Source organism: Etheostoma spectabile, chromosome 11 (assembly GCF_008692095.1).
Source record: "Etheostoma spectabile isolate EspeVRDwgs_2016 chromosome 11, UIUC_Espe_1.0, whole genome shotgun sequence".
In the NCBI taxonomy this organism is placed as follows: Eukaryota; Metazoa; Chordata; class Actinopteri; order Perciformes; family Percidae; genus Etheostoma; species Etheostoma spectabile.
Genome location: NC_045743.1, coordinates 7,229,969 through 7,254,198, shown reverse-complemented (window position 1 = coordinate 7,254,198; position 24,230 = coordinate 7,229,969). Strand labels below are relative to the sequence as shown.

The 24,230-nt window shown below is 43.4% G+C and overlaps 1 protein-coding gene and 1 long non-coding RNA gene across 2 annotated transcripts; one reads left to right on the top strand and one right to left on the bottom strand.

Annotated features, from left to right (window-relative positions):
- Positions 1–267: 267 nt before the first annotated feature.
- Positions 268–24,230, bottom strand: LOC116698203 (rho GTPase-activating protein 6). Its single transcript, XM_032530001.1, is given in 14 exon segments — positions 268–2,326; positions 2,411–2,485; positions 2,771–3,019; positions 3,022–3,032; positions 3,253–3,350; positions 5,836–6,015; positions 7,831–7,979; positions 8,124–8,274; positions 8,386–8,441; positions 8,644–8,839; positions 9,033–9,295; positions 10,179–10,250; positions 10,814–10,973; positions 23,915–24,230. Coding segments are annotated over 14 exon segments (2,370 nt in total). The 5' UTR covers positions 24,062–24,230; the 3' UTR covers positions 268–1,763.
- On the top strand, positions 3,684–17,055 carry LOC116698204 (uncharacterized). The gene is made up of 3 exons (XR_004334156.1): positions 3,684–3,753; positions 4,848–4,961; positions 17,046–17,055. It is a non-coding gene; the product is annotated as an uncharacterized LOC116698204 (long non-coding RNA).

Below are 24,230 nucleotides of genomic sequence, written 5' to 3'. Positions count from 1 at the left end.
TGGTTAGGACATTGAATTGGATAGCATTAAGGTTTACGGCTCAATGCAGTGCATATGCAAACCTGTATGCTTACGGAAGTGAGTCTTGTAAAACACATCCAGACATCCTGTTCTGTCTCTTTGGTCTCGTCAGAATGGGATTATGTGGTGGCCAAATGCAGCTTGGCTCACACAGCTGTGAAGACAGATATAGCCCAGAAAGTTTAATCAAAAATCTTGGGTTTGAGGAAATCCCCAGGCTTTGCTTAACAAGGGACAAGTTTATTATCAGGGCGAGGACGTTTATTGTCAAACCATAACGTGATTAGTTACTGTCAAAAACAAATTTATAGCGCAATCTAAGAAATTACACATCTCAGTCATTTCCTCACATTAAGGCAACTAAACATCCTTTTGTATCTTCAAATATGCATTCCCAGATCCATAATCTGTACCAGACGTCAATGGTAGCCATTTCTTGCATAATTGCATACTTATTGTGGATACTTCTCGCAATTCTAGTACTCTGAAAGTTTTTTAGTGGTAAATGTTACTGTCTAAGCTCAGATGTCTTATTTTCATCCACAGAAAACAAGATGACTGTTGGTGAAATAAAATGTACTCTTCAATGGTAGCAATACAAGATAATAGTGTAAAATTAGATCCTAAAAACAAAGTGTAATTTATAGCCATCGTCCATAACACATTAGTTATCACCACCACCATCATGGTGGGAAAAGGTGTCTAATAGGAATTAAACTGAACTAATAGCTGTTCAATAGTTGTTAAAAACCCACTGTATACCCACAATACACAAGGATTACTGGTTTGAGAAGACAATGAAACAGAAAACCAATTCCTGGTCTTATGATTCCCTCTTGTGGAGAGTTCAGGTAATGCATTCATTGTCATCTGAACTACAGTTCAGACAAACTAAAAATGAATTCACTCTTTGATTTTACCTTTATGATAGTTCCTTAATGACAAGTTAGATTGTTACCTGGCACTAGAAAATATGGCTTCCTATAGGAGTCCAATACGCACCATTCTTACTTTTACGTTCATTTTCTACATTCGTGATAATATACTATAATTTGTAAGCTGTGGCCATTTTTTAAAGAGTATGGATACTAATCTACAATATAGGTCATTACATAAAGCTAAAACATGGGCTAAAATTACAAGTAATGGCAACAACAAATCCTCTTAAGTGAATCTCAATGTACTTAAAATCATTTGCGCAATGGCCACCCTAAAGGTGCAAATATGAATATGAAATGGACAGTTCATACACAGCATGGATGGTAATATGGACATCGTCTGCAGCATTTCTACAAGTAAGTAGATTATAATTGGAGCCTGAAATATTGAAGCTAAAGTACATATCAAGGTACTACAAATTTGAAGCAATATTACAGCACAAACATCTATATTTTTTATATTCAGCATTAAAAGCACATTCATGGCTTCAAATTAAGAATAATAACTACATAATAACTACAAAACATTCAAATAAACTACAAAAAATAATGTACAAACTACATGTTATATCATGTTTACATACACAACACAATTCATTTCTATACAATGAACTCCTCTACAAAAAAATAACTCATCTAAGATGGTGGTTGATTCAAAGTTCCATCAGTCTATCAACGATAAATATTAACTAGTACTGCATATACGAGCAGTAGCATTTCAGCGACTGGAAACGTGACAGAAGCATGGCACCCTTTTCTGAAAAAGTTATCTTTAGTATAGTTCAACCTAGTCAAAAGGGTGCATCAAACTAAGGTTTCAGGCAGGGCGTCTGCATTTTCTTTTGACAGTATATGCCATATATGCCACCTCTCTGTCTGCCAGTTCAGTGTACCAGGGACATTTTCATGTCCAGGCCCAGAGGCATTTGCATTATCTACAGTCAGGGGGGCAGGGTTTTGTTGGGCCTGCTGTGGGGTTTGGGGGTTGGGCTGATCCGTGAAGAGGGAGGGTGTGGAGTAAGATATATGGGTCTCCCTCAACTGTCCAGAGTACTGAAGGGGAGACAAACCATCCATTCCGACCTTAAGTAATGAACATGCAGGGTGTCCTGTCCTTTCTGCTAAGTTGCCCAAGCTGAGGGCTCCTGATTGGCTGCTCAATCCCTGATGTAATGATTGAGGTTGTCTCTGTCCTCTCTGGGCACGAGGAAGACTGCTGCTCCGAGTTACAGGGAGGTGTGGCCTGATTTCCAGCAAGCCCAATGAGGTTTGTGTCGGACTGATGGGCAGCTTGTCGTTACCTAGGTGACTGCTTTGCCCTTCTGAAGAGCCATTCGACTCACATTCCGACATGTCTCCGAGGGAGCCTGGAAGAAACCAATTATTAACATCCAGCATTCATTATACGTCTCAAGATCATCTGCAGCAACACATACAGAGGATTTTATTACCAGTGATACGATGGCCAGTAAACTCCTTACTGAGCAGTTCATGCCAGGTGTCCCAGAAATTATCAGTTGAGGCCTCTAATAGGAACGAAACCGTCAAGAGGATTACTTACTTTGGTTTCTGAAAGCTAACAAAATAATAAGTTTCTAGTATCTTTTTAAAATACCAGTACACAATATACAAGAGGCCCTGCCCTTTCAATTGTTTTGTCTTTAAGACCATTATTGAATCATTATTGAGATGAGAAGATCAATACCCGTATTGTACGGTAAATATAAAGCCACACTCAGCAGCCATCCCAAAATGTCAAACTATTCCTTTTAATTAAACTTTATAATACTAAAGTAGATGTTGCCAAGCACCTTTGTCTGTAGAAAGTGTAGGAGAAGTTCTGCCAGATTCATCTTGACAATGGCTGCTGAGATTGTACTGCCCGGAACGTATAGGCACCCTGTTTGAGAGAGAACTGCTGTCTGCTGGGAAATTACACAGCAGTCCACCTGACAGGACGGGAGAGTTGTTGTCATAGGGAGTCACCTCTCCACTAGAGACTTTGATGGAGTCATTGGATAAGCATCTCTTAGTCAGAGAGAAGGACTCCCCTGCTCTAGAAGGCCTGGCTCGCTGCAGAAACAAAGAACCAAATAAAGATTATAGATACAGTATAAAAAAAACAGGGGGTGCACAATCATTTGGAGGTCTGGGCAGGGACATCACCACACACACACACACACACACACCACACACACACACACAACATCCTCTCACATATGTCTTATTTCCCACCACCATTGCCCCCACTGTCCCTCCCTCCCTCCCTCTCACCGCTCCTCTCAAGACTCACGAGTACTGAGAGGCCTTCCGTCGCAGTAAGTAATCCACAACATCAGGATCAGTTTCTTGCACACTCATCAGAACCTCATGCTGCAGGTCAGCAGGAACCTGGAAGAATCAAAACCCAATTTAACAGAAGCTCATAACAATGAGATGTAAATTGTAAGTGTATCTAACTATAAATTGAGGAACCTCTGTGTGTGTGTGTCTCCCGCATGTGCAGTACAGCAACAGCAGCTACTGTACATCCCTAGATGGCTCACTGATTGCGGTTCACAGGTTCTGCAACCGGCGGAGAGCCACGGCATGTCTTCGCAGTAGGCTACCAGTGTCATGCCAAAAAGTGTTCATACTTCAAAAACGGATTGCTGTCTACCCAACATTCAAATTATGAAATTAATCGTACACAAACATGTTAGATGAACACCCAGGCTCTTATCTTTGAGCTCTCCAGCACAATGTTTTGTTGCAAGCGGTTGAGCACATTTCTCCAGCTGTTCTGCGCGCTATAGTGGAGTCCCCAGCAGGCTGTGCCGGAGTTTCTGCTTCCCATGCCCAGGCCACATTGCTACCTGGATAAGTGATGGCTAGACGAAAAAAAGGGGACACGAAGGGGGGGGCGAATCTCTAGAATTTTTTAGATGAGCCACAGCCGAGTCACGGGGGATTGAACCGTGCTTATAGTTAGATGACGTAGTGAAAAAAATAATACTGGGGACAAAGCAATCTACCCGTTTCGAAAAAGCACGCTCTCCAAATGTGCACTGCCTAGTTACATTCATTTTACTGTGCCTTATTAAGTAATTACACTTGAAATTAACATATACAATGACATTTCCATATTAACCATGGAGAAGTGTACACAATGCCTCTGTACTGCATACAAATAACAGCATTATCCACAGAGCAGATTTTTTTTATATAAAGTTTACCCTATTCACAGAATTGCTCTTTTACACCAACAAATTTATGTTGCCAGCATTTACATAGTGTCTCTGATGCAATAAGCTATAGATACAAGATGTTGTTTGCATGGTATGAGGCAAAAATAATTAACAGCAGTTTAGAAAAGCTAATGACGCAGAGCAAATGTCTATGGGATTTTCCCCCTCTGGCTTCCTTAACAGATCGTTTTCAGATACCACAATTAAGTGCATCTGCACTTAATTTTCTGGTGAAAAGCAGAAACATAATAAAGATGAGGATCTTGCCTTCACTCCCAATCATCTATGAACAAAACAGTGTCTCCAATGGTACTTATTAACCTCTCCAGTGAGGCTTCTCATTTGCCATGCACTAAAAAGAGTATTCACTCAACTTAATTTCACAAGGTTCAGGAAAGAAAAAAAGAATTGCATGATATTCTGTTTTACTGTGACACTACTTTGCTTTATAGGTGACTGTTAAAGCTCAGTCCTTCTCAGAACCTATAAAGTTAATGTTTACATTTCACAAGGTGGCTCAACTCTATTAAGCTTATGAATTGCCCCCCAAAAAAAATCTGACTAAAGGCCCTGACACACCAAGCCCTTTATTGGCTGATTTAACATGTTGAATCGGCATCAGCGGTTGTTGGCCGAGAGTAAAAAATACAAACAATGTGAGGGGCACACACGAGGCTCCTTTCATTTGTCATCTCATCTGATCAATCCAAATCACATAGAGCTGTCAAAACTGGTCAAAAATGACGTTCAAATGTTCCTTTTAAAATCACAAGTTGTAAGTATTAGAAAAACAATTTTTGCACATTATGTCCATAACTAATTAACTAATTAATATTTTTTTCAACAATAACATGTCTTTTAAAAGATCTATATATATATATATATATATATATATATATATATATATATATACCTTCACATTACAAAATAAACTAACATCCTATACCATTATATTTATCATAGCTAAAGACCAAATAGACCTCTCTCTCTCTCTCCCTCTCTCTGCACCTTCTTCATTGCTAAACAATTACCCCCCAGCAAGCTGACCAGCCTCTAAATTAGTAAAATGTAACAACTTAATGTTTAATTCACATGCTCTTGTCACATTGTAGGAAAGCACATTGCTATCACCAGATAAGTGCCAGTTTAGTTTGGCTAATTATTGGTAACCAGCGTATGATGAAGGCATGTTGATTGGGTGAAATTAGCAAGCCAACGTTAGCTAACAAGATCGATTTGAGAACGAATGAAAGACCGGGAGAGGGCCAGTCTGGTTAGCCATCCCCTGGTACCACTGTCTTCCCGACGGGGAGTGAAGTAAATGGACCGTAGGCTCCGTTTGGTTCTGCCTCTGCTAGAGTCAACGCTGTTTGATGTGGGTATCATAGCAACGGTATTCGGTTTCCCTTGTTGAATGACAAATAGATTACCGCCGCCTGCTGGTATGGAGAGTAATTTCCTCTCAAGCAGGCGTAGAATGTAGTCTCCGCAGTGTGTTCCAGTGCTAATTTTTGGCCCAGACAAAGATGACAAGTCGCCGCCACTAGTGGCCGTCGCCCATCCGTCGGATTGGTGTGTCAGGGCCTTAAAACGTTGAGATTGTTTGACAGTCTCTAACTGTTTAAATGCCTGCAATAAGGATGGCTTACCATAAATAGTGTATCATACGTATTGATCATCCTTTGGAGCACACTGATGATGGCTGTGCTCTCCTCTGCACGGGCAAAACTCTGGACTGAAAACTCTTTGTCTGAGTTTTTTTGCTTGTGTAAGAGGTTGGGTCCAAAGATGGTTGCTAAATTGAGTGATGTCATCTTGTTTCCTGTGATCTAAACAAAACAGAGGACAGAATTTGTCTGGACAGAACATACACGTTTAGACACTTCCACTGGAAATTTGAATAAGGTGCACAACAGGTTCGGTCTATTAAAAAAGACTCTTAATACCATAATTACTCTATGCGTGTAAAAAAATGTATTTCTTGGTTTAAGCACATGGGAAGATCAAAAGAAAATCAATTTAGCTCCATTGCTAACTTTCATATGTTATATAAAAGAGAGAAACAGATTTCTTCTAATTTCAGGTTTCAAATATTGGTAATCACATATAATAATTTGGCTGTTATGTGAGAGGTTCACTAGCAAAGCTTTACTTTAACCTGAAGATCAATGCTTTAAAATTGAAGAAATTTGAAGGAATCATATTTTCCCATAAGGGTTGCTAGAATTCTTACATTATTGTAGCTGAAGAACTGCTAGGCACCCTGGAAATGTTGGGACTGTGCACTAACACAGCCCTGCCATCATCAATAAGGCTGGCTCTGCCTTCATTTGTTCAAAGAGATCAAGCAGACCTCTTGTTCACTGTTACAGTATGTATGCACTTGGACTAAGGCCAAGAATAAACTTGTTTCATATCCCTGGGAAACAGTTAATCTCTTTTTTGACAATTGGTAGTCAACAAGTAAGATTAATATGAAAAGATGAACATTACAACAAAAGGGACTGTGTGCCCAGCTATATGGAGTAGGAAAGAAATACTGGTTTCTGTAGGTGCAAATATGTAGCTGTTGATATGAACTGTTTCCCACTATGTTGAAATGTACTTACATTTCCTGTTGTTTACAACACATAAACTAAACAAAATAAATGATGACAGAACAGTATGACTATGGGGAAGCATAGCGTTAGTGTAATGTGGTTAGTGTTGGTTGTGCATCATTTAATTATGTTTCCCACAATGGATGATTATGCATAATGTGCTGTGCTTTGGCACATAATTTTCTTCAAATTAGAGGCTGCAGGTGTAACAAACAGCTGTCTTACTGCCTTCAGATGGCTGCTGGGATTCATCACAATCACATTAAACTTGTAAACAGTTTATTTTCAGTGATAGCTGCTAACTTCCTTAAAGTGCTCATATTATGCTCATTTTCAGGTTCACAATTGTATTTAGAGGTTATATCACAATAGGTTTAAGTGGTTTAATTTTCAAATACCATATTTTACTGCACCTCTTTTACTTCGGGATTTTTCACGTTGTAAACCTATTACATGCACACAAAATATATATGACACAATAAAGAAAAGGGAAAAAGCCAAAATAAATAATATGAGCACTTTAAAGGTGCCCTGCCACAAAAAACTGTTTTTACTTGCACTTTTTAAAAAATATGTTAGGTCCATATGTGTTTGTGTTTTGTTGTGAATGTGAAAATGAACTGCTACCTCCTCCGTCAGCTCTAGCCACTGAAAAGAAATAAGTGGAGAAATCAGGCCAATTACAAAAGCTGGTCAGTCTGACGTCATGTTGCCTGAGCTCATTACTATTCGTGAGCTCGCCCAATTGCGCTTGGTAAAGGATGATGATAGCCAGGCTCTCATTGGCTAGCTGTTAGCCAATCAGAGTCAAGCAGTTTAGCTCGTTGAACATTAATGAGAACTGTCACAAATCAACTTCAGTCTTCCTGCAGGCTTTCTATACCACACTAGCATGGCTTGAAACAAGGTAACCTGTGCATTTCTTCCACAAAAAAATGTCAAGGCATTGCCAAGATTTCAACACCCTGTCTTGTGCAACCTCATGTGTATAAAAAATGCAGGTGTTTGTTTTTACACTGTCGACAAACAAAACAGTTTCTTTACCGCCTGTCCGTCAGTGTCCAGGCCATCTTTCGCATGTGCTGCTACTGTGGACAACAAGCAAAGGAGGCGTTGAAGCGTGTCGCTGTTACAGGGAGGAAGCAGAAATATCAGGAGCTGGATGGCGCTCTCTTGATCTGAATAATCCAGCACTGCAGAAAAAAAAGGCCACCACATTAACGTTGATTTAAAAAAATTATAATTACAGTCAACACTAACAACTGCAAGTTTTATCAGCTTAACCAAAAGCATGGTGACTTATTTTTTGGTCAAGTGTATGTGAGTGTGTTCCTTACACATTGTGTTGATGAAGGCCATGTAGAGTTCTCTTGTTAGCAGTGGGGCAGGCATGTCTCTGAGGAACTCTTTAAGCAATGCAGCTACATCATGGACACTGTGCTCCTCATCCAATTGTACCTCCCATCCCTGGTCAAACTCCAGGCGAAGCTGGATAAAATATTGTGAAAATTATTACAGCAAAAATGTTGCTTATACCTGTGGTTGATACGATGTATTTAAATGCAGAGGTCTGATACAGCTAACCAGCTGACATTGTACCTGTCGAACTCTCTTTTTGGAACTACCAACACGAAAAATTCCAACCGTCTGCAGGCCTGTAGGCAAAGATGAATAATTCTCTCTTAATGCTAATATTGTGGCTAATATTCTGCCTCAAAGACATTCAAATTGTATGATTCACAAGGTCCTGAATGATCAAACTACATTTGTTGATAGATGAGATGAGCTGGATATTTCTATACTACACCACTATTTGCACTATTCTTATACAGTGTTACTTTTCAACTTGTTGTGTACCGTGTTTTTCCAGGTGCTGGCAGCAGAGATCCACAATCCTGGGCACCTGCCTGTAAATAGGGTTAAGGCTGAGCTTTGTGTCATGGTGCTTCTTCCTGTTTCCAACTGCCTCTACTGGCAGAGAGAGCTGAAGGGCCTCCAAAAGCCGAGACTGGTTATCATCAAGATCAGTGATGCAATCCACAGATACTCCGCCCTGTCAAGGAGATGGGCAACAACCACACAGGGATTGTTGTGATCGAATGTGGAGCAGTCATTACATGGCTACCCGCTGAGTGAATATCCAAAAAGGTCACCATTTCCAAGAGATATCTAGTGTGGAAGTGTAATCAGACAGATTTCCTGTTGCTCTACAACAGCGTGTTAGGTTTATTGACAGAAAAGCCTACCCTCCTGCGTGTTCGTGGGGCTGTGCCTGGTGTGATGAGCTGAGGTGATTCATTTGGGGTCTCAGATGTGGAGCTAAGGGATGAGTTGCTGCTGGAGAACTCCTTGTTGCTCCTTTTGAAGCTGGAGTTGAGGTGGAGGAAGGATAGCATCAATTCAGTGGGGTCACTGTGCTCCTCCCGCGGAGGATCGTTCCGCTGCCTTTGTGTGCGGTCATTGGATATGACCTGCGACAGCGGTATGCCAAACGCCTGGGGTGTAGTCTCTGTGTGAGGGGGAAGGGCAAGACAGGGAGACTTAAAGTTCATCTTGTTGGCTTCAAGTCAACTGGGAGATGTTAGATAAGACTTAGGATGTGTCAGTCATGTCAGCATATCATACACAGTATGTTGAGTTTATATTTACAGAACAAAGCACCTAGAACTGTCTTTTGTTTGCATTCATTCTTTATATTTAAATGTGATCTTTAAAAAGACGTTACTCAAAATAAATATGACAAAAAAAACACCTAGAACAAGAAGATTAATCCCTAATTAACAGTTCGGCAGTGCACACTCAATATTCAGAGTAGGAGAGCACATACCTTCTGAAGTGCCTTTGTAAACAAAAAGAAAAAAGAGGAAAGAGGGGGCTGGCCGAGCCAAAGGATGGGCTGTAATGAATTAGCCAGCACTTAAAATAGTTTTGGTCATTTCCCTCGACTGCGACCGTCTGGCTGACAGTGAACATCACTTTGCAGCCAGATTGTTGCAGCGGGTGGGGCAGTGCGGCAGCTGAAGATCACAGCTCCCTCAGAGACTTCTTTACTGTAGATTCTGATCACTCAGTTATTAACCGGTATAAACAGCTAAGAATGTCTGCTTCAGTAAGTCTATACAGATTCAGCCAAAATGACCAAAGAGGACCTTTTCAAGTGTCAAAGGCTGACTAGATTAGAAACCGGAGGGGAATACTGACTGACAGGACTCAGCGTCTCACCCACAGACCTAAAAAATAACTGTTTATCGTCAATGGTTTCGAAAGACTAACAATAATAAAGCTGACATATATAATAATATATATTAATATATAATATATCTGAAGACAATTTGCAAGGCGGAGCAATAACATCCCCCCTACAGTGTGAAGTCCAGTCCATCCCACATTACCTTTGTCTTTACTTTTTTCTTTTGATAAGGAATCCAACTTCCGCATAAGGGATGTTTTGTGCTTGTGGCCATCTGAAAAGAGGCAGAGGTGTTAAAATAAACAGGTAAATATATAAGTTAGAACCAAGGTTAATATGCCCCTGCTCCGTTTTTTATTCTTAGACTCAATTCCTCGTAGGTTACAGTTCAAAATAGCTAACAAATGCATACAGACTGCTATCTCCTATACAGATTTACAAACGATTTCATTGTTGTAGCCAGTGAGATCATGTATTTCAAAAATATATTTCGTTTGAGAATGAAGTTTGTGTTAGATGTGAACACATTTTTATATTACAAAAGACTACAAAACCAGAATAAAAATAATACTAAAATAAACTGTGATAACACATCCCATTACAGTATGTCTAAAGTTGAAAATCACACACCATGAAATCAAATAAGCCGCAAGACTTAACTGCTATTAATCATGAGCATGACACCCTTACCCAAAAAGGCAAATTATGCCTTGCACATTCTGCCATGTTGCTGCATTTCAGAAGACACGCTGTAACACGCTTTTGCCTGGGACAGAATAGAAACTTGTTGAATAATGAAGAGGACTTTAGTGTGAGTGCGTGTATGTGTTTTAATACATTTAGGAATGGTGATGTGGCAGCCCAGATAGCGATCCCGAAACAATCTCCTGAAGGCCACATGCTGAAGATGAACCCTCTCTAACTCCGATAAGCTTTGCAGAGGGACGGGCTTCAGGCCAATGGTACGTCCTGACACGCTGTTCCAGGTGAAGTCACCCTGCACGCACACACACACACACCACACACACACACACACACACACACACACACACACACACACACACACACACACATTTTTTTTCTTTTTATGTAATCTAACTTCTGCGTCCCAGAATTGGGCCAGTTGCTTTACCAGAGAAAAGCAGCAAAAACATACTGTATGTACTGTTATGTACTGTAGATGACCTTGTTTTACAAGTAGCAAAAAACATGTTTAAAAGTAAGGCAAACCCACTCTACCATTAGATCTTAAAAGTGAAATCTCTTATCTTAATACTGTCCTCTGTAATGAAGATTTAGTACTGTGGTAATGACGTGGCAAATAATCTGATGTTAAATCCTCAACCTTTGAGCATCTCCATGATGGAGATTACAGTGCTTTGATCCAGTACGGTCAAGCCAATCATGCGAGCCATATTCCAAAGAGGCTTAGTAACTCATTATCAGGATAAGGCTTATACTAAAGTGGCTCACTGTCATTAAATGAGAATTAGGATTGTCTTACAGTAGCATACTATTTTCAAGTACACATACAGTATGACAAAGTACAGTATAAATATGCAGAGAACATAATATTACATAGTTTTCAGTAGTAAAAACTATACCATAACCTCTGTTGTGCTTTATTGGATAAATAATTGCTCCCATAATTAGATATACAAAATGTTTAATCCTCTCTGCTTACTTTTTATGTGCATCACATATTCATAATAGTGTGTTCATTCAAAAAATACTTCCTTCATACTAAAGACATAATAATTCCCATACAAAGCCTTACATTTGCAAATTATTTTTGTGGTGCAATACTGTGAAATAAGAGACCGCAAAACACAGTCATGTTTACAGTTGTCTACTCATTTTGTTCAGACATTCTTCTTGGATGACTATTTGGGAGTGGAAACTTTGTGCCTATCTGATGATGGGTGAGCTGGGTTCCCACCGTTTCACTCTGTCAGTAAGGTGACACTCTCAAATAAAAGCTAATATAGGCTACTTTATTGTACAATTCAAAGTATTGTGCAACTTGATGCAATACTCCTTTCGCTATTCCAAAATCATAGGTTTAAGTGTTTCATGTCCAGACATGATGTTTGAGTGCACAATCACTTTAGTACAATATTGAAACTCATGTTTCCACTATTTCCTTTTTCTTGTAGGCCTAATTGTCAGAGGATGAATAAGAAAATAAACAAAGAACTACTTCTATATTATAAGTATAACTAATAATCTCTTTTGACTTGTGGATGCCTTTTTCAAACAACATTATATATATTTTTCATATTTGTCACAGTGGAAGAACAGTATCGCACTGAGCTCACGATTTACAACGGTCCATGACAAAGCCATTAGCCTACTTATAGCCTTAGAAAGAAAATAACAGACTTGTGCCAGCTGCTTCTCTACAACGTCATGACCTATCTGCACAGAAAGAAGACTAAGGGCCAGATGTGCTAACGCTTTTGCGCCTACTTCAGGCGTATTTGTTTTAAAAAACAAAGCATGGTAAAAGCATGGTAAAGTAGGTACAAACAGGCAGCACTGAGGAAAAAGCGTAGAATGCCAGTAGCGGGAGCTGAAAATTTCAAATTGTGCCTTTTCCTGCCATGCATATGCATTCATGGGAGGGGGAAGGGGATAGTGGGAGTTTCCCATAAAGAGGTGGGAGGAGAAGCGTAAAGTGAGCCTAATGTATTCCGTGGGGTGTACAAAAACCTCCCGTGACTCTATTTTGCGGAGACAATTCTATCCGCCTCCTAAAAGCGAAGACAAAGAGACAAGCTGAAAGGATTATTGCCACAAGGATCACTCTTTTTCAGTTCAAGTTACTGGAAGAAATCAAAGATGACATTGAATCTCCGACTCAGCGTTCACATAGGCTATCATTCCAGCAGTTGTTAAACTCCTCGCTACATTAAGTAAAAACATACAATATTGGCATCAGCATAATTTTAAACAGTCATTCAGCTGTGGGAATATCGCAGTCTGCGCTCAGCCGTATCATAGCACAAGTACTGAACGCTTTGCTACAGCGCACATGCAATGTACATTTCCCCACCACTAATGCCGTAATAACACGCATCGAGCAGGAATTTTTTGACATCGGCCATTGAATTGCGCTTTTATATGTGTGCAATTTACGGTATAATGTGCGGAGAAAGGCGTTGATTACCCAATGAACTGGAGGTTTGGTAAACACGACATAAGCTGACATGTATCACAGTTTTGCGTGCGCTTTCTGCAGGTTGGCCTTATTGGCGCTGATAACGCTACATTCGCAAATGTATGTACATCTGGCCCAAAGTGTTTGTCCTTTGTTCCTATTGTTCCGAATATGTTTGTATTTTTTATGTATATACTGTTACAACAAAACCAGCAATAAAGTAAGCATACCTATTGAAATGTATCAACTATTTTATCTCAACCCGCCTGTGTCAGTGAATACACACCAAGGAGCATTTTCCTTAGCTGTGCAATATCCTAACTTTATTTCAAGACTTGGTAGAAACACAACACTTTTGTTAGCATTCACTTGAATACAATAAGAGGAAATGTTTAATTTAGTTTATAGCAAGATTGAAACCTCAGGTTACACTAATCAACCACACTTTTACTAGATCCAGTGAGGTGATGAATATGTCTCAGTACCCAGGAAGCATTCACTGGAGGAATAGTGGGAAGGGGTTCCCACAAGAGCCCCTACCTTTTGATTTCTACATTAAATTCTGCATTAAAAGTTTAAAACAGCCTCCTTGCAGACATTGACCCAGTCTCTTTCTGCTCTCCTTCTCTCTCTCTCTCTCCTTCCTCCTCTTTTCTCTCCCCTCTCTCCTCCTCCTCCTCTCTCTCTCTCTCTCTCTCTCTCCCCGCCTCTCTCTCCTCTCTTCTTCGGTGGTATCATGTCCAAAGCTTGGAAACACTACCCCGACACAAAACTCCCTTTATTACCTACTCCTCTTGCTATTCTAAATAGTTATACAAAATGTGCTCAATTGGGGAGGCACTCCAGACTGCATATACTCAAGTTCTAAGTTTTTAAAAAGGGAATACAAAATTCAAACAAAGTATAGGTCCTGTAAGACTGACCTAATGAAGATGGAAGAAGCATGATAGTGAACCGAGAAAACTAGCCATGTACTATCCTGATCAGTGATCAGGAAGGGGTTTCAATAATATCACATGAATCACTGAAAAAATATATATATATATACATTCATAACACAACACTTAAGTGTAAAGTTAAGGTTAACGTTTGATTCATCCACGCCTTTTAGGACGTTTCTAGACTTTCAAAACTCACATACCTGTGTTAATGTACTTACCTGTAACGAGCTCACTATTCCATCCGCTTTTGTTAACTATTTGTGATACTGGGAAACCTTCAGGAAGCCCCAAAATTCATCGTTTACATATACTTACTGCAACCCAAAGTAGCAGCTACTCACAAGATAGGTGATGCTGGGGCGAGAATGATCCCCTTTACACAGACTTTTCCCGGGGAAGGGTTTTGCCCCCAAAAATTGTAAAACGCCCTTAATCCCAAAATTAACCACCCTGGCTTCAAAAAAAAATCCCAATACACACCCCACTAATCAAAGCGGGAGCCCCCAAAAATTAAAAGGGGAAACAAACCAAACTTTTCCCCCTGACAGACCTTCCCACAAATTTATTTTACCCTCAAAAAGGTTGGGGAGGGGTTGAGGGGAGGGGTCGGGGGATCGAGCGAAAAACCCTCTAGGGGTAAACGGGGCTTTCCCCCGGGGTGTTTTAAAAAACTTTTTGAACATAGACTTTCATTTTTACAGTCTATTTTTAACAACTTTATTATTTGGCTCCGTTCTATTAGTATGGGAGCCCCAGGGCTACGCTATTGGGTTTTACCCTTCCGCTGCGCGCGGAGTTTTTCTTTCCCGCCCTGCCCCACTGGCCTCAATACGCCCGATTTTGCATAATCAGACGGACCCTTGTTCGCCCCAAAAAAATCAGCTTTTTTTTAAAATATGTTCTAGGAGCAGGGGGCCCCGGACCTTAGGGGGCACCCTAATAATAAAATCTGGAGTTCCCAAAGTAACTAACGTTCTATTCGTTGGGCTTCGCCCTTGGGCTACCTTTTGGGGGTTGGGCGAGCTGATGTTCAACCACCTGCCCACAATCCAAAGCAAACAACACCACTTGCCCCCCAACAGTGTACAGAGGTAGTCAGATCTTTCTTCTGACAAAGCCCCCTCCCAAATGGCGTGGCCGGAAAGGGGTTTCATAACCCCGCAATATGAGCATGTAAAATTTTTTAAGGGGGGTAAGCGGGATTGACCGTCGCGCATCAACGGAAACATATTACCTCCTGCATGAAACATATTATGAAAAGTAAATAAGCTGTTCTCACGAAATACCAGATACAGGGGGTGAGACGGGCAAGCGGGCTTGCAGCATAGGGGAGAAAATTGGCGCAACGGTCCGCTTTTTTTTTTTTTTTTTTTTTTTTTTTTTTAAGCCATTCGGGCCCCGGCTTTCTCCCCCGGACTGTGGACAAAACCCCCTGAATAGGGAAATTTAGCTACTCGCAGATAAAAGGATAAAGGTAGGGAGAACCCCAAGAATCGCCGCCAAATTGGGTACTCCCCTGCCTTTAATGACCCGACCCCGACAGACCCCCGAGAAGCCCTAAGTCGGGGGGGGGGCCTTTCCCTTCCGACTATAAGCCTGGGTAATACCTCGCACAGCCACGGGACAGACCTTTTTTTAAAAGGGGCTAAAACCTTTGGGGGAGTGTTCTCTAAAATCAAAAACAGCTCTGAGTTTTCCTATTTTTGCCGTGGAAAAACGTATTGTGCGAGCGCGCCCCGGGACACAACCGGGGGAAACCTCCTCCGCACCGTTAGGTGAGGGGGGGGGAAAAAACCCCAGGGAAAAACCCCCGCCCAAAAAATAAAAAAGTTTTTCGGTGTAAGGAGGTTTTTGGGCTGTAAGGTGGCTGCGCCCCCGTCCCCTCTAATGGAGAGGGGAGGGAAAAACTAAGTCACAAAATCATCACTTTTTGGCCGACGGGAAGGAAAGGCTGTCTTAACAAAGCATTCGAGAAACCCCCTGGCCAAAGGAAAGGGGGGGCCCCCAACCCGGACACCAGGTGGTCCCATTGGGGGCGAGGGGGCAACAGCCGTTTTTGCGCCACCCCCTCAGGAAACCTTCCCCAGGGGCGAAAAAAAGCCCTCTAAAACCTTCGTGCGGAGAATGGCTGCTGGTTGCTTTGCGTAGGGAGCCAATCATTTCCACCAGATTTGTGGGTCCAGAGGAAAAGTGGGGACCGTTTGTGGGATCTCGGTCCCCTCTGTGCCCAAAAGTGGAAGGGAACCCCGCGCCCTCGACCCTTATGGTAAGGGGGGGCTTGGACCCTGGGCTACCCCGGGGGGCAACCCAAATCTCTGTAGCGCCCCCCGCTCAGCAACCAGCCCCACATCTCGTTTTATCCGGGGAGAACAATCGCACCTTTCCTTTGGATGTGGTCTCCCCGCCAAATCTCCCGGGGGGAGCCACCCACTAAGGGGGGGTTTGGGAACCCGGACCCCCTGGCGTCCCGGTGCCCCCGAAATTTAAACAGACCCTCCCCCTGGACCCTCCGGCAGGGATAAGGGGGCCGGGGGGGAAAAAAAATTAGGAGGTTTGGGGCAGGGTTTGGGGGGAGGGGGGTTACGCCGAGGGGGGTTTCCCGGCGCTAAAAGGAAAAACAAGTGTGCATTGTGTTCTCTCGTGAAGCGAACAGATCCCCCCCCCCCTTTCCCCCCAACCCTGCCCATAACGTTTGAACTAGGGATTCAATCTCCATCGTTGTGGGGGGGCCCCCCCCCTCAAAATAAAGCGGCCCCCTTTTAAAAACCCGGGGGATATACACGCTTGGAACGCAGGGGGGGCTGTGCCCCCCATAGCGGGAGGCCCCTGGTTTTTTTAACACCGGGTGAGCGATCCCCCTTTTCTTTTTAGAACCGCCCCAATATGTTGTCCGTCCTTACACAACATCCCCCCCCTTAACTTTAAAGGGTTTTTTAAAACCTTTCAACACCGTGGACACTCCGGGCAGTGAAAAGGGGGGGAAGCCGGGCCCCCCCCACCCCTGGCCGCACTTCCCCCCCGCCAGTAGGGGCGTCTGTGTAACCGCACATATAGTCATTTGCCCGGGGGAACCCCGGGAAGCCCTTTTGGGGGGTTCCCCCCAATCCAGGTCTTTTGGGGGGGAAAATGAGGAGACAGCTTCCCGTAGGGGCGAATGGGATGACCGTGGGGGTGAAACCCCTCTGGTTTTTCTCTTTGGGGAGGAGACCCGGGGGCCCACCGGGGTTTCCCCGCGGACCTCCCCAAGAGACCCATAATTTCAGCGCTGACACTGTCGTCGCGGCCTGAAGGGGCAACGGGGAACCCCGGGCTTCCGCCCGGTGCGACAGCCTGGCTCCAGGATCGAGTTCATGTCTACCCCAGGAAAACTCCCGATTGGGGGGGGGGGAAAAGGGCGCCTTTCTTCCCTTTTGGGAAAAAACCCCGCTTTTGAGGGCTGCGACCTCCATGTGTGCAGCGCCGCTTGCCCCAAGGGGGCTAAAATTTAAAATCGTAAAAATAAAGGGAGGCTCTGTGCCCCTCCCGTAGCGGGGGGGCCCGTTTCCATTCATTTAAAAAAAGGTGCGGAGGGAGGACCCCCCTGAAGGAAAAGCGGGGGAAATTTCCTTCCCGGGGAAGTTTTTGGATGTGAAAGAAGCGTTTTCATCCACTTGAAAACCCCTTTTCGGGCCAAAAATTCCAACACTCCCTGAGGGTGCAAGGGAAGGGGCGCCCAGAAATCGGTTAAATTTTTGAAGGTCGGGGGGGCCCATCCTCCAATTTTTTGGGGTAAAAAAATAGCGAGAGAAAAAACCTCTTTTTTCCCCCCGGGAGTGACGCGGGAAGAAACCCGCTGCGAAACCCTTCTACTCTGACGCTTGCTTGACTCTGGGGGGATGAGACCCCCGTCTCCAACCCCCCCGAAAGGGGGGGGGGGGGGGGCAAACGGGTTTTTAACCCCGGGTTTTTAAGCTTTGACACCAAAGGGCCCCGTAGAAAAGCCAACCGCCGCGCTCCCTTTGACGCGGGCGAGCAATGCCCTAGGTTGTTCCCCGCAGGGCCGGGGAGCGCAAGCCCATCCCCCGGGGGGCGAGACATGATCGCTTCGCGTCGCCCGCCCTGTTAGGGTTTTTTTCAAAGGGGAATACCGGTCGCCGGGGGTGGGGCGGGAGGGGTAGGTTTTAACCCGCCCCCCCCCCCCGGCATCGCCTGGGGGGTGGGGGGAAAAGGCTCGCCCCCGGGGTGGAGCTCATTCCGCTGTCTCCCAAAGGGGGGAAAAATGGCGCCCCCTCGCGGGGACGCTTGGTGTGTCTTGTGGGGGGCGACTGTCATAACAGCGTCTTTTTTAGAGCAAAAAGGGGTGTTCCCTTCTCCTTTTCTTTCTTTTCTCTTAAGTGTCCCTCGTCCCGCCGGCATCGCCCGGGGGGGGGGGTTGATTTGGGGGCGTCATCCACAAAGGGGGGGCGCATTCCCGCTGCCGGGATAACGAGGAGCTGGGCGTCCGCAGCCAGCGGTTACCTGTGGCTTTTTGGGGGAAAACCCCGTCAAACCGCGGTTGTTCAACAACAAGGGGGTGTTTGGTGAGGGGAAAAAAGAAATGTTAAGAGGGGGGGTGTGGCCCCTACATGCCGTTTGTTTTCCAAAACCCCCGAAACAGACGTCCCCCCTTTCCCTCATAGCCACCCCTCGTTGTGCTTTCTGGGTGGTCGGAAAAACGGATCGACCAGGGGGGGGCCGCTCTCATGGTCTCCGACCCCGGCAGCCCGCCCCGGTGGTGCCGGCTGTTGCTGCGGGGGGTTACCGTGCCGGGAAAAAACCCCTTTGGTAAGGGGCCTAAGACGCCAAATAGCGCTAACTGCCGCGGTCACTGAGGCATTGGAACCAGTGTACACTGGGGGACGCCAACCCCGACCCTGGACGCGCCACCGGGGGGGCCCGTAATCCGGGGGGGGTGGGGTGGGCTACGTTTTTGTGGCCAGCCCCCGGGAAACCCCGCACCTGTCGCCTTGACCCTTTTACGGGCGAGCGAAGAGGGGCCTTCAGTTTCCAGGCTGGGGGGGAAAAAACCCCCCGGCCGAAGCTCGTAAGCGCAGTAAGTGGGGCCCCTAAGGGGCGGTCCACTTAAAATCCCCGCTCAAAAGGCCGCAAGCGGGGCTGGCAGCTCCATGGGGTTTCTACGCCTCTCCCCTGCCGCCCCCCCCCTTGTCCCCCGGGAGTCACGAGGGGACTTTTGGGGGTGGATTTTGGGGCCTTAGACAAGGGAAAGGGCCCTCGGCGGGCCCCTGGCGGTTTGGGAACGGGAAAAACCCGTGGAAACGTCGATGGCCCCCTTTTCCAAGGGTAAGAGGGAAAAAAAAAAGACCGGGGGAAAGGCGGCGCCCCCTCCGAAAACAGAGCCACGGGTCAGCTCTAAGGACGCCGTCCCCCCCGATCCGGGGGGTCGCCGGTTTTTTCCGTCTGTTTCCCGCTCCTTCCTGCCCCGAAGCCCCCGGGAAGACCCAAAGAGCTTCCGCCTGTCTTTGCTCTTTAATACAGGCGGGGGCAAAACTGGAGGAGGCGTGCCCGGGTAGAGCCTGGCCCGGGAGAACGGCGCCGAGGGAGGCCCGCAGGGGGGGAAGGGCCGGGCGGCAGGATTCCGGTTTTTAGGGGGGTCAGACCCGGCACCATGGAACTTTGTCTTTTACGCGTAGCTTTAAAAAAAGTGGGGGTCGAACAACGGGTCCGCTCGTATTTAAGCAGTAAATGCGGATAGTTGAGGCCCGGTGGGCGCTGGGGGGGAAAAAAAATCTTCACGACGCGCATGCGCAAGGGAAAACCAATAGGTAGCCCAGAGGGCGAAGCCAACGAAAAAAACACAAATTACTAAAAACTAGCCCATAAATCTCTCTCTCTCCACCAAACTCTCCTCTCTCCTTTTAAATATATATTTTTGTCTTCATTAAATTTTGGCATTCCCCACGGGGGTCAATAAAAATTAAAGGGTTTTTTATTAAAATTTTACATATTTATCATCTATTATCCACCAAAATTTTAAGAAAATTTAAAGATAGAAGATAATTTTAAAAGATAGAAAGCTAATAGATGATAGTAATAGATACACTAGATACATAGACAGATAATACTTTATTGATCACCAAATTCGAATGTAATGTACACTTAAAGCTATTTCATCAATGATGTGAAATAACCATTCAGAATTAATAATATGTACTAATATAGCAAACCCCTGCATGTTTAAGTGTGATTTTATGGCCCAGAGAAAAGTTGTCATTGTACATGTACAATAATACACCAGAATCCTTTCATGTGCCACAGAAATATACATGCAGTCTCCTCCAGCCTGACATAAAGGAAATAAGATTTATATAATACAAATAACCTTTGAAATATGTGGCCAAAAGTCAATGCTGCTTCAACACACAACAGGACCTAATAAAGTAACATCCTATACTGCCTGTTCAATGTTAAAGCTACAGCAATAGTGACAGGATAGCAAGTGTACATTTTTATAAAACCTTACCATTGTCAAAAAAAGCTGACTTGATACAAGATGAGTGCACACATCATTGGAAACAACCTACTGTTAACCCTAAATCATTTTCCTTGGTCACCACAGCACTGCAAAAGAATAATAAATGGCTCCCTCTAAAGGCTTCATAAGTTCCTGCAATTTACAAGCTTCCTAAGAGAAACCTGAGCAAATGGTGATATTGCTGTTTTATATCTGATCTGGCTGTTTAAAGTGTTTAAAGTGACTTACAAGGGTATGTCATCAAATGAATGGATATCGTATCACACACTGCCTGGGGTCCTGTCAATATCACCATCCTCCATTGACAAGATTTAATGTGGAAAGAAAGACATTCAATAGGTTTTTAAAGAAGGGATTTCATCAAAAGGAAATATTGTCCAATATCTTGCAAGGTCTTCATATTCCGAATCTTGTTCATTAACAGCTCAAAATTAAACGCAAAATCAGCATAAATGAAACCTTAACATGACTGTGACCAATGTCAGGCACTTATGTGGATCAGAGAAGGGATTCCCCAGTCATATTAAGCAATTATTAATTTGCAGTGGGACAGTCACGCCTACTGTCATTTTCAATGGTGCAACAGATCAGTTCTATTGTGCAATATGCAGGGCAGATGTACACAGGAGATCAGTGCAGATCAATTGCATTGCTGGTTGCTATGTAAATACCTAAAATTAACATAATAAATTAACTAAAATACATATTGCCAATGCTGCCTTAATAGCATGTTTGAAGCATGTATGAATGTTTCTGTAACTGTCATTACAATTATTTCATCTATGTTGCAAAATTGCTTGTTGTTCTGTCTTCTCTCCCACAAGTCAGTCTAAAACAAGGTAAACATATTGATCTATTAGACGGCCAATTACATTGCTGAGTGTGATACACAGAAGAGAACTGGTGATGAGTAAAGACAGACACTTTGCCTATATAATAACTTTACACTAAATGATGCCAACATTTTCTGACTGGAGTGGAGAAACACTATTTTCCTGTAATCTCATGTGAACTGAATGTGGTTTTTCATTGCAGGTATCTACAGTAGCTACTGAGGCTGGGAATACCCTTTGACTTACAAGAAGTTGATCAAATATGTCAGTTAATATTTGATTGGATTTATGTGATACACCATCTCTGTTTACATCTAACCCACTGTTTATTTGTCCTCTTATCGGACACAAACTGGATACTAGTGCTGCAGTTTCAAGCTAGCAGGATTAGTTCCATGCCAAATGGACAGTCTCCTGTGGGAAGAAATATGTGCCTGAGGGACCATAGCCAAGGATCAAGTCATGCAAATAGAAGTTGAGGCTTTCTTTAAGTAAACCAGATGTCTCTGCTTTCCATCTCAGCTCAGACTACTAAGACCCCGAGTGAGTGCCCAGGACCAAATACATTGCAATAACGGATTTTCATTGATTATAGACTCATCTTTTGCACGCTGTGGCACCAGGTATGTCTTGTACACGACCTGTGATTTATTTATAGCATGTCATATAAAAAGTAGACTCTTGCAGAGCTGGGGCTGTTATTGGGTGGAGGTGCAGCAGTGTTTTGTGCAAAAGGGGAAACATTTTCAGACTGACATCACCAGAGTTGTTGACGGTATCTTTGATACTATTGTCCCTGAAAGAACTGCTGGTTGGATATTTACACACCGAAAAAATGTGGCTTTCATTACGGCCTTGGAGTAAGGTTTGCATACAGTAAGGCACTTACTGTCAGTTTTAGCCAACAGCACGGTCATGTGAGTCTCCAAGAAGGATCTAACACCTCAGACCTCAGCTAAACTGGCTGGAGTTCTTCTCACTGGCATTTTGGAGCTCTAGAAATGAGTTTCAGTAGTAGTAGAGCTGTACAGTAGTAGAGCTGTACCGTTGACAAATACCCCAAAAGGTAATCTGCAGTGGAGGTAACATATTCCATCTTTACAATGCTTGGCAAAAACTAGGCTGTAGTGCAGCTCATAACGGTGGCACGCAAGCACTTTTCAAAGTCATAAATCACATTAAATGTCCTCTCTGACACAGAGCTGTCTCTAATATTTTTGACTTCATTTAGATTTACTGTGATTACATTGTTAAGGACTCAGGCTGTTGGATCTGGGTTAACAACTAAAAAGAGACCAGATACCTGGTACTCATTAAAAGCCTATTATAATGCCAAGTCTGTAATACATTTCCCTTATGCTGAACAAACAGAGTTACCATGAGGTCCAACTTAAGCACAACGATACAGATTGGCCGAACATGAACAAGTAATACTGCAAGTACTATACATCTAAAATAGATTTATATTTAACAAAAGCAGAGATACAAATGGCCATTGTAATGGAAACCGAATTAAAGAGAAAACACTTTTTTACCAAGGTATAATAACCATTAAAATGTGTGTTTAGACTCATTGTGTGTTATATAAGAGTAGTGGTGCTGTTCTAAGAGCTATGCACCTCTTCAAAATGGACACATTTGATAATTTGGGACACTCACATCATATTGGTCTTTGTCATGTTTTTAGGCTACTTTTGTTAGGCTGGAAGTTTAACTGCACATGAATATGGGAAACAGACACAGCCTCTCCCACACTTTTCCCAGAACGTCACCTGAAAGTCTGTACTTGAGAAAATAATCTTTTCTGAGTTAAGTCTGACACTTGAAAAATGTGACAACGGTTTCCATTCACACCTCTTTCAACATTAGCAAGTTGGCACAAGCAAATGCTTTTGCTGATGATATTATTTACCAAAAGGAATGAGTTGAATCATTTATGGTGTCCAGTTATTGACGCAACTACAAAACTATAATGCAACATGCGGTCCATAGATAAGAGTTAATTTGTTCGTCATACACTAGTCATTGACTTGAGTTAGGGTTGACTTGCAGTAGTAGGAGAAAACATGTTCCTTTTGATTTCTTTCCCGTTTAAGAAAAAATTAATTGCATCTATAAAATGTAATATGAAGTATGTGATCATTTAAAATCAAATGAAATAGCGATATTTCTTGGCTCCATCATCTTTGAGGGAATTCCAGCCGCTTCTGCCGAATCTGGAAGCAGGCTGTTTGTTAACGCAAACTTCAAGTTGTGTTCGCTTTTAAGCTAGCCTATGCAATTGAAAAATGAGCACCTTTTTAAAAAGTGATATATGTACAAATTCTGAATCACATCGTAAGCCAAGTTTTATAGAACAATCGCGACCCTCTCAATTTATGGAAACACTTAGCCTATTAATTAAAGTCGTATCAATCATTTAACACCTTTTCAACCAATCAAATATGGGGTCAGCTACAATCACGTGCACCGTGAAGCTTTCGGGTCACTGACCTTATTAGATATTTCCTCAGATGCGCTACCATGATGTCTCATCAACGCCGGGTCCAAGCTCTTGGTCTTCCTCAGTCTCCGCTTGGAAATAGTTTTGGGGCTTAGCGAGCACGAGAAAACACTGCTTAACAATCCTTGAGCGGACATATCTCCTTTAGCTGGTCAACTTGTGATTAAACAAAAGCTAAGAAACTCTCATCATATCAAATTCATATCTCTGCTACAAAGGAACAGCACCGTTTCACAGCAGCGGCAGGTCCCCAGCGCGTCACCATGCTGGAGATTATGAAATCCGCGCCTGGAGTCCCTGGTCACC